At 46.2% G+C, this 10,704-nt stretch overlaps 1 protein-coding gene across 1 annotated transcript in view; it reads right to left on the bottom strand.

The window, feature by feature from the left end:
• Positions 1-10,704, bottom strand: part of PTPRT (protein tyrosine phosphatase, receptor type, T) — a gene marked incomplete at its 5' end in the record, with an annotated part of 369,542 nt that overhangs the window by 153,670 nt on the left and 205,168 nt on the right. The window contains one exon of the mRNA XM_008571855.1: positions 2,987-3,122. Within this exon, the coding sequence (XP_008570077.1) occupies positions 2,987-3,122 (136 nt within the window). The remainder of the gene's footprint in view (positions 1-2,986; positions 3,123-10,704) is intronic.

The raw sequence follows: 10,704 nt of genomic DNA, 5'->3' as shown, positions 1-10,704 counted from the left end.
GGGGGGGGGGGGGGGGGGGGGGTTGCAGGTGTTCGAGCTCTGAAAACTCCTGGATTGAGGAATCACAGGTAATGATGGAATATTGAAGAGATGCTGAGACTAGGATCCTGAGCTGTGGTAATTTGTCTATTATTTGGGAGTTTCTTTTCCTTCAGTGTCTCTTCTTTTTAGATAGATGTGGACAGCATTCTGGCCAGCAATATGTTAATAAGACACTCAATCAATCAATGAAGTTTCCCCATATTTATACATGGTGCTGGGGTCAGAAGAGCTGCACGGAGGTGAGGGAGCTCACCACACCCTGCACTGTCCTTTGGGGCACCTCTACGCACAGGAAGACATTGTAGGCTAGTGGGAAGAGTGCAGGCCTATACTGGATCTCTCTCTTCCTCCCCATTTTCTTCTCTGCTTTTCTCTCTTCTCCTTCCCTACACGCATCCGTAAATTATTTCTTTCAACTAGGTCAGCAAAATGTCTTTTTTTCCTCCAGAAGATACTTCTATACAAAACCCGATCAGCACCCTCCCCCTCCACTGCCATAATGTCTGCATTTTGCCTCTTGGGTGATCACGTGATGCCTGTCAATGGGGTTTGAGGGACAGTTTTGATAGACTCAAGGCATGATGAAGATACTCAGAACAGGTTAAAACTACACAAAGGATTTACTTTATACTCGCTCCCACCCTGGAAACAGAAAGCCCTGTTTTCCCTTCCCAAAAGTCACACATTTCAGAAATAGCTGTTGAGAAGGAAGTGAAATTTCTTCACAAGCTCACAGACGATGGTGACGTGGGTTAAGCCAGGCTTTAGAAAGAGCAAAATTGGAAGAGCATATCTGATTTACAAATCAGTGGCAAAGAATAGGAAAACTTCAGGTTTATCAAAGAGGTATTCAATGCTATAAAATGAGTTACTTTTTCCAGGTAGACAATCCTCATGTCTGCCTCGAATGCATCTGTGACTCTGAGAAACATGTCAATGATCTTATATGTGCAATGTTGCTAACTGCTCCCAGAGAAATCACAACTCATGTTCTACCTCATATAACAACAGCTGACTAGTCACTGAGACATACAATATAGCCACATTTCATCCGTGATTGATGATATGACAATGCACTGTTGTCCTTAACCTTTTGAGGGCTCTTTACCCCCAATATTAACCTAGTACCTTCTCTTTCCCCTAGTCTCAGTGGCTAGATGAGCACCTTAACTCTTAAGCCATTCTGCTGGGAGCTTGAGTAAGGAGGTGATCCTATTAGAAAAAAGATGTCAAGGGCCGGCCCGGTGGCGCACTGGATGGTGCGCCGCTTGGGAAGCGCGGCGGCGCTCCCGCCCGAGGGTTCGGATCCCACATACGGACCGGTTCCCACTCACTGGCTGAGCGAGGCGCGGGAGCGACACCGAGGGTTGCGATCCCGTTGCCGGTCCCCGGTCCGGTACGGGGGCGACACTGAGGGTTGCGATCCGTTGCCGGACACGGAAAAAGACAAAAGACAAAAAAAAATAAAAATAAAAAAAAAAAGAAAAAAGATGTCAAGAAAGCACAGGGTCCTAACAGTAAGATTTCCTGGCCAGAGGGAGGACTGGCTGATTCAAAACAGAATCATGAGAGAGAGACATGGGGACATTCTGGTGCCTACATGGTCAAGATAAGGGGCCACCTGCATGTGTGGTGGGAACCCCAGTATTTCTGGGTCAGATGGCTGGAATGGGGACATTGCTTTTCTTTTTTTAAAAATTTTCTGCATTTCTATTCATGTGGCTTCTAAGGTAGAAGCTGGAATTAGTCTTTGGGACATTTTGGGGCATTCTGTTCCTTTGTCTTAGTGGGGGACAAGTTTCACAAGCATTTTTTTATCCTATGGATGGAAGCAAGCCCCTGGCACTTGTTATTGGGGTTGCCCTGAGCTCTGTGTGTAACCAAACCCAGAGCTTCAGGCTGAGGTGTTAGTTTGGTTAATAATGCAGAGGGCTCTTTCCACTGGGGGCAGGGCACGCTGCAGTGCATATTATTATAATGTAGATAAATACATCATTTGCTCTGGCAGACTGGGGAGTGGGAAAGTGGAGAGCAAATATGGAGCCCTGATAATGAAAGTGAGAAGACATGGAATGGGAAGCGGTGTGGTCATGTGATCCACGCAGGGGCTAAGGAGAGTGGTCAGTGGGACTCCGTTTAGAGAAATAACCAATATACCCAGCGGACATTGAAAGCTGATAGTCATCCCTTGTATTTCCTTTTCCTCTCTTTAATTCCCTTGTGTTATCCTCAAGCCTTAGGCACACTTCTTAAACAGTAGTGAATCTTGGGGATAAGGGAGGAATCTGCACCTTTCTTTCATGAGCAGTGTAATTCGGAGAAAACACATACAATATGAGAAAACTGTTTTAGTTGGCCAGTGGTGCTCAGGGAACATCTTGTTGAGAGGTGACAAGTAGCAACAACAGTTGGGAAGATTTTGTGGGACATGGAGTAGAAAGGAGCCTGGAGTAGGAGGGTCCCTGGGTCTCTAACATCATTGGAGGCTTTGTCTCTGTGCAGAAGGCAGCTTGGGGTGCTGCTACTTGACCAGTGGGAGTCAGGGGTGAATGGAGGAGAGAAGGGTGAAGTATTACTTTCCTGCAAGTGTGCTTCCAGGCACATCTATGTTCCTGGGGCTTCCCAGCTGACTGGATGACATGGCTGATCACAGAGAGCAGTTCACACTAAGGAGACTGACTTCATAATATACATCACAGCACATCAAGGTGGCCCAGCTGTAGGGATCATTGGCCCTATAAGAATGGGCCATCTCAGTGCCACTCACCATGCAGGCAGCACGTACCCTTCAGACACCAACACGAGGAGCCACAGTTGGCCCCAGTATTTCAGGACCTCAACAATCACTGCTGGACAGTGAGCAACACAGCAATGACCTGGCCACTCGGCAGTGCTGGGGTCACTTGGGGTCAACAGAGTCTTCAGGGCAGTGGTAGAGACTCACCTCCTTTTGATGGTGAGCATCACGCCCAGGAGGATGATGATGAACATGAGGAGGCCCGCGATCACGCCGGCCATCTTCACGGTGTTGTCCACCTGCTTCTCTGGCTCCACGGTGTTCGAATTCTGGGTGGAGGCACCTTGGAGGGGAAAAAGGAAGGAGAAAGATGTTGAAAAGGCTCACACATGTGACTAGATAATAATCATAATGGCAACAGCTTCCATTTATTGGCAACTAACTTTGTGCCAGGCACTGTGCTAAGAGCACTGTATACATTGTCCAATTTAATCCATTTTGAGGATTAATTCCTTGTGAGGTTGGGATTATTATTAGATCTTTTTGTAGCTGAGGAAACTGACAGGCTGAGAAATTAAGTGAGCTGCCCAAGGTTACATAATTGCTGTGTTGGGGCATCTTTTCCTCTAGTGAGATCTAGTGGAGTATTTTATTCCCCGTATTCTAGGATCAAACTATGGAACTATGGTTCCGTTCATGGGTTCATAGAATTATTCTTAACCCTACTGTATTCTTCCAGGCAAATGGTGAAAATAACAGCTTTATGTAAAAGCAACACAATTGAAATAACTGGATTTTTAAAGATAAAAAGATTAAAATTTTTATTTTGTTCTTTACATAAAACAAATGGTAGTGTAAAAATTTAGTGTATTAAAGGGAGTTGCCTAGGGTTCAGTAAACACCTATATCTGGTTAACTCAATTTTTGGCATTTAATACTAATGCTATGTGTTCTACCAGGTCCTAATGTGCTGACTCTACCCCTAGTAGAGGAAGGCAGGGAACTGGTCACTTGCTGGTCCTCAACCCTGTGCTGGGTAATTTCACGGATCTAGCTTGGTCAGTTCTCACAAATATTCCCAAAGGTAGATATTGATCTTCCCATTTTATAGATGAGAAAACCAAGAGAGCTTGCTAAAAGTTACACGGCTGATGGAGGTCAAGCCTGAGATTCCATAGGTTTTCTGACTCTGAGTTTAGGCCTCAATGGTCAGGAAACCCTGAATTCAACTTTCAAGCCCCCTACTTCCTTAGTCCCCCCCTCCCTAAAACAAACTTTGCTTGTGCCATAACAGAATTAAGTAGCCACAGAACGTCAAAGCCCAGTCTCTTCACGCTATGCACTAAGGATCAGCAGCAACTTCTTATTCCAGACATTCCAGAGAGGGGTCCAGGGCTTACCAACACTCTGAGTGACTTTCGTTTTGCTGTCCTCACGTTCCCAATGGTGCCACATTTCTGTGAGACAGCTCGAATTTCAAAGTAATTTTTTCCTAACCCTTCTTTACTTTTCTGTCACATCAGAACCAGCCCATCCTCCATCAGCCAATACTCCTTCTCTGGTCACCTGTGCCCCTGGGAAAGTTTCTTTCTTTTCTCTAAATTCTCATAGCACTTTATAACTTTATAACACACCTCACTATATCTCTTGCCACAATGTACCGATATTATTAGTTATTTGTTTCCACATCTGTCTCCTCCAGTGGTCTACAATCTCCTTAGAGGGAAGATTATGCCTCATTTATCTTTGTTTTTCCATGTTAGCACAGGGCCTGACTGGTAATAGGGGCTCCCTAAATGTTTGTGGTCGCTCAGTGATTAGCTAAAGAGATGACAACTCTGCCCACACACGTTTGTTCGCATGGAACCATACTGTTTTCTCGTTTTTTTTTTAGTCATGTGTTCACAGAACTCAGCTGAGTTTAAGGGATGCTAATACCCGTAAGCTATGGTTCCAATTCCCTAAGTCACTGGCATTGAAGAACAGCTCTCCAGCACATTCACACATCCCTATCTTTTTTCTTAAGAGCATTGAGTGTTTCCTCTCTCACAGCACTGTCCCCAAACTGTTTTAACTTAGACAAGTTGGGCTCACTTAGCCAAGTCTCCCTACTGAGAGTGGTAGGTCTTAAAGAACAGGGAGTGCGTCCTGCTTTTCTCTGTAACATCAGTGTGGAGCACAGGCCCCCCTCCTCTCAACTGCTGCTTAACAGGTGATTATGGAATCGTGTAAAGGTGAGTGCACTACAATTGTCTGCATCATTTATTCAATCAATCATTCATAATTTTGCTACTGAGCAACCATGTGCTGTGTACCTAACTATGCTGTCTGTAGGGTCAGAGATGCTTCTCCTGGGAGGACTTATGGATAAGGGATCTTATTCATACCCTTCACCAGCTAAAGATGAGACCAGCTCTTCAAATCCCAGTGCTGCCTGAGCAGGCTCTGCCAATCCACAGCCTAGAGAATTCCTGGGGCAGTTAGCCAACCACCTGTTCAGCAGGGCTAGTCTGACATTCCAGAGTGGGGGCTGGTTCCAGAAAGCTCCTAGGTAGCTCCTACTTCCCAGTTTGGAGACATGATTTCTGAGATACGGCTAGTTCCCATGTACCAAGCATAAAGGAAGCAAAGCACCTCAGACCACAATTTCCCCAATACTGACAGTCTTTTTTTTTGGAATTGGAGGAAGGGTTGGCTCTGGAGCATTCACTCATTGGCACGGCTAAACTTTGCTTAGTGCCAACTCCAAGGTCCTGCTCTAGAGACTGGGAGCACAAGGCAAAGAGCTCCTGGAGAGGACCTTATTCCTCCAGGAGCACTGTTGTTAGCTGGGTGTGATGGGACTCATACTTCAGTCCTTCAGTAAATAATCACAAGCACCCACTATATGCCAGGCATTTGGAGACATGGTGGTGAGTGAAACAGGCACTGTTCCTTCCCTAAAGAGTCTTCAGTTAGTGAGGGTTGGGGTGAAAGGGGTACAATTAATAATCCCAGAATCAGTAACAACACACTTTTAATTTTGATTTGGGTTTGAGCAGAAAGGCACATGACACATGTAGAGTGCATAATAGGGAAATTAATCACTTTTTGGAGAAAGTGGTCAGTAGGGTGAGCTCCAAGGGAAGACAGGGTACAACCAGGAAAAGGGAGCAGGAGAGGAGCCCACAGCAGCGGATGAGAAAATAGCCCTGGCGAAGGCCATGCAGTAGGTCAAAGGGCCCGGTGCAGTCAAGGAGCTTACAGAATGTAGTAAGACAAGGAGAACAGGGTGCGAGGGAAGCTGGAGAAGGCAGCAGGGACCAGTCCATGCAGGACATTGCAGGCCACAATGAGGGTTTTTGTCCTTTAGCCCAGGAAACACAGGGAACCATTTAAGTGCTGTTCATGGAGCAAGGATATGGTCAGATATGTATTTCTAACAGACCATTCCAGCTTCAGTGTGGAACCAAACTGGATTAAGGAGATGAGTTTTGAAACCAATGCAGGCATCCAGGAGGGAGATGATGGTTGGTTAGACTCAGCTGATGGTGGTAGAGATAGAGAGATGTGATAAAAGAGATAATTAAATAGATACAGATAAAACCTGTCGGTGGACTGGAACTAGGGAACAAAGGAGAAAGAACTGCTAACGGTGACCACAAGTCTTTGGTTTGCATGACAGGGTGAATGACAGAACTGTTAATGGGTCCCAGAAATAATGGGAAAAGCATAGTTTTAGAGGGAAATCATGTATGTGTTTGGGGCAATTTGATCTTGAGAGAAACTTCAGAAAAGTAGGTAGTTAAAAATGCAAGCCTGGGGCCAGCCCGTGACTCACTCGGTAGAGTGTGGTGCTGATAACACCAAGGCCCCGGGTTCGGATCCCATATAAGGATGGCCGGTTAGCTCACTGGCTGAGCGTGGTGCTGACAACACCAAGGCCACAGGTTCGGATCCCATATAGGGATGGCCGGTTCGCTCACTGGGTGAGCGTGGTGCTGACAACACCAAGGCCACAGGTTCGGATCCCCTTATCGGTCATCTTTAAAAAAAAAAAAATAAATAAATAAATAAAAATGCAAGCCTGAAGCTCTGAAAATAAGTCTGAGCTGGAGGTAAAAGTGTGTGAGTCACATGCACATAGATGGTACTTAAAGCATGCGGCCCAATGAAGTTGCCCAGGGAGAGAATAAAGAGCGAAAGAGAAGCAGGCCTAGAATGAGAACTGAACGTCTGCAGTATTGTGAGTGGGTAGAGGAAGATGAACCTGCACAGAAAACAGAAGGAGCAGCCAGACTTTTTGGAGGAAAACCTGGAAGAGTGTAGCATCGAGATCCAAGAGAAGAGAGTGTTTGAAGGAGGGAGTGATCAACTGTGTTAAATACTATTTCTAGAGTAGAATCGAGCTTCATACACAAAGGATAATGAAGATCTCAGAAGAGTATTAGAAAGCCTTTTAGAAAAGAATTCCAAGATGTTCATACTCATCCAACAATGGATCCAACACTAGAATATACTTCAAGGCCACAGAGAAACATCCAGGGGATTCAGGGGTGGGGGTGGGGGGGTCTGAAAGGCTAGAGACCAGTGCTTTAGACAAATTGAGTGAGTTCAGCCAACAGGCGTCGGAGCTGAAACCACAGACTCCACACAGTGAGGTTACTGGGAGGAGCCACGCTTGGCCGGTCCAGCCAGACTTCAGATACAGGAAAGAACATGCCCCGGGACATGGCAAGTCCAACTTTCACTTCAGAACTCTATAAGGGACTTCACTCTAGTCCCTGGGGATTTGTGCCTCCATTCATAACGGAAGTGTGCTGACAGTGTTCAAAGGTGATGCAGGTATAGGGGAAATGGCTCTGGGACTAAAGGCCACACAAGACCTTTGTGTGGCTCCTATGTCTGGCAGGGAGAAAGGAGGGATGGAGACAAAGGGTGGGCCAGTCCTGCTCCTATTGTAGAGTCAGCAGTGTGTCCACAGGGCTCACATGGGAAGTGCGCAGTGGAACAGAGTGAGAGCCTGTGGTGGGAGCTACAAGGCAGTGTGTCAGGGCTGGTTACTGATGGGGCCTCCTAGCAACACGATGGGCTCTCCACACATGGTGTCACAGGGTCAACACAGAAGACTATCTGTCTGACTCAGTGGTTCAGAGATCCAAGGGGACTTTTTTGAGAGGTAGAAGTGGAGGCCTTCAGTGAAATGGCAGCTGGATTACTATTACCCTAAGCCTACTCTTCTCATGAGAGTCAGGCTTAGCATCAGTCCCAGTTCCTAAAAGCCTCTTTCTCAGACTCTGAGTGACTTCTGTTTATTAAGCATGGACTTGGAGAAAGGGGAGGGATTTGGATGCACATTCTTCAACTCTGCCTTCTACCAGACCCAACCTGAGAATGGTCCGTGTAAATCAGAATGGGCAACCAGGAACCAGGTGATGAATTCATCCCAACTGGAGAAGCTTTAACGCTGTACCTGAGTCCTGCATGTCGTGTGGTCATCAGAAACAATCTTGTGAACTCAGCTTGCACTGACAGGAGACTACTGTTCTACCCCAGCCAGCTCTTTCCTCTGACACTTGTGCACTCCCGAAGGTTGAGTCAGTTCTCCCAAAGCTGCTGCTGCCTCCTGTCCTCTACTCTTTCCCCAAATGCTTTGGTGGCTTAGACTCCAGTATCTTCCTAGCTGCGGCCCAGAGCCCACATCTGGCTTTCTGTGTGCTACCTATCCACTCTTGCATATGGAAAACTGGTGCCCAAGACATGCCTCTTAATTACCTGAAGTCTGCTTCCCTCCCTCAATATTTGCTCTACAACAGGGCCCAGTTACCATATTTTATCTCCCTACTGCCTCCTCCCATGCTACCAAACAACCGTCCAGTTGATTTTCCCTAAAGATTTCTGAGACCCAACAAGGGCAGTGCAGCTCTACTCTGCACTGGTCAGACCACCCTGATGAGTCCTGCCTAGTTGCTGAGTTGGACTCAATCCCCAGAGAGGGACCTCCAGGGTGAAGACAAGCCAAGAGCCTTGCTACTCAAAAAGTGGTCCATTGATCATAATGTCAGTATCACCTAGGAGCTTATTAGAAATGCAGAACCATGGGCTCTGCTCCAAACCTACTGAATCAGTGGCTACATTTTAACAAGGTCTCTATGTGACCCAGGTGCACACTGAATTCAGGAGGTCATTGACTTTGAAGGTGCATCAGTCAGAATCAGGATTTTTCATTCTGGAGAAGGGAAGATTCAGATGAGACCTCACCGATAATGACGAGCCTTCAAATAGCTAAGGAGCCATTATGGAAGATGGAGTAGATTTGGTCTCTTTAATTTCAAAAGTCAGAGCTAATATCAGAGCTAATATGGGTAGGCATGACAGGGGGTAGACTAGGGGCCAACACAAAGAAGTTTTAATGTGGAAGAGCCTCCAGCTGTGGCTAAAGCCCAGACCCTTTCACTGCAGCACCTGCTATAGAGAGAGAGCAGGGAAACAGCCATGGTCCCCAAGTCCTGTTTCAGAGTTAGCCCTCTCTTTACCTGCTCATTCAGTCTCTACCTGTTCTCAACTCCTTGGCTTCCTGGATGTTCAACCAAGCCATCAACACCTCACATTCATGGGATGCTAACCTTCCTTTTTTGCCTAAAGATGTCACCTTCCCACTTCAACTTGGCACCCCTTAATTCAGTGATACCCATGCTGTTGGTAACAGAAGTGCTCTCTGTCATTTTTCGAGCCATGAGACTTCCACGTGGTCTATCTTCACCTGTCCCTATCCCTTCCCTAGCTACTCACAAAGGCAGGGGGATGTGTCACCAACAATGAAAGGAGCTGTCTGGGAGCTTAATGTGCCCCCCTTCAAACAAAAGGAGCTGTGTGACTTCTTATGTGCATTTTGATGTTGAGATGCTATAGTTTTATAAGACTGGTTGAAAGCAATGGTTTTCAAACCAGAACTATGGGAGCATGCATCCAGATGCCATCACTAACTGGTTGTGTGACCTTGATCCAATCTGTTAACTGCAATGTGATTTGATATTCTTATTTGTAAAATAGAAAGGAAATACCAAGTTCACAGGGATTTTCTAAGGACCAAATGAAGGTAAAAATGCTTGATAAACTCTGAGGAACTGTTCACACATGTGGCATAATGCAGACATGACCTTGGAATTGGTTCAAGTTTGGTAATAGGGTTTAGCGTGTTTGTAAACTGTGGATGCCAGAGGCTGGGGCAGTGGCTCCTTGCAGCTGCTGCCTGAGTTCATACCATCCTTAGGAGAAAGGCAGGCAGAGCCCCCAGAGCGATTCACTTAACTTTCCTCATATAGGCAAGGCCTGTGTCAGGCTTACATCTGGATGACTTAATGGCAGCAATAACATAATTTGGCAACAAGGGATTAATGATTCATTCTCAAAGTGCTCTCACTGGCTATAGGCCCAATTCTGTAGCTTTTCTTCAGAGGATTTCCCTGTAAAGATATGGAGCAAAAATAGAAGTCACAGATAAAGAACATCTCATTGCAATTGATAAAACCAAGTAAATCCCAGTGGATGCATAACCCATGCTGGTGATCACTGCTGACGGTAGAGAAAGGAAGCCGGCTCTCAGGGACACGATTCCTAAAAGCTGCACTCTTTAAAACACAGTCGCCTCTCAGCTATCCAAGGACATATTATCCCCAATGTGGCTTATCGGAGGCAAATCTTACTGGGCTGGCAGTTTACCCCGTCTACTTAATGACTTCTTTTGCCAAAGAGTTTCTCTGTCTGTACTCTGCCTTTGCATCTATCTGGCACCCAGTACAGAAAACCTTTGAAACCCTGAATCTGAGCTGCTACCTCTATGCCAGTGAAAGTTTTAAGCATTACAGGCATCTCTGACTATGGGGATTTTGCGAAGAGGAGACCACAGGGAAAATCTGAGGAAGCTGGGCAACTTTCTGGCTCTT

The sequence above is a fragment of the Galeopterus variegatus genome, unplaced genomic scaffold, assembly GCF_000696425.1.
Source record: "Galeopterus variegatus unplaced genomic scaffold, G_variegatus-3.0.2 Scaffold730, whole genome shotgun sequence".
NCBI lineage: Eukaryota > Metazoa > Chordata > Mammalia > Dermoptera > Cynocephalidae > Galeopterus > Galeopterus variegatus.
This window is presented reverse-complemented; position numbering and strand designations above follow the sequence as displayed.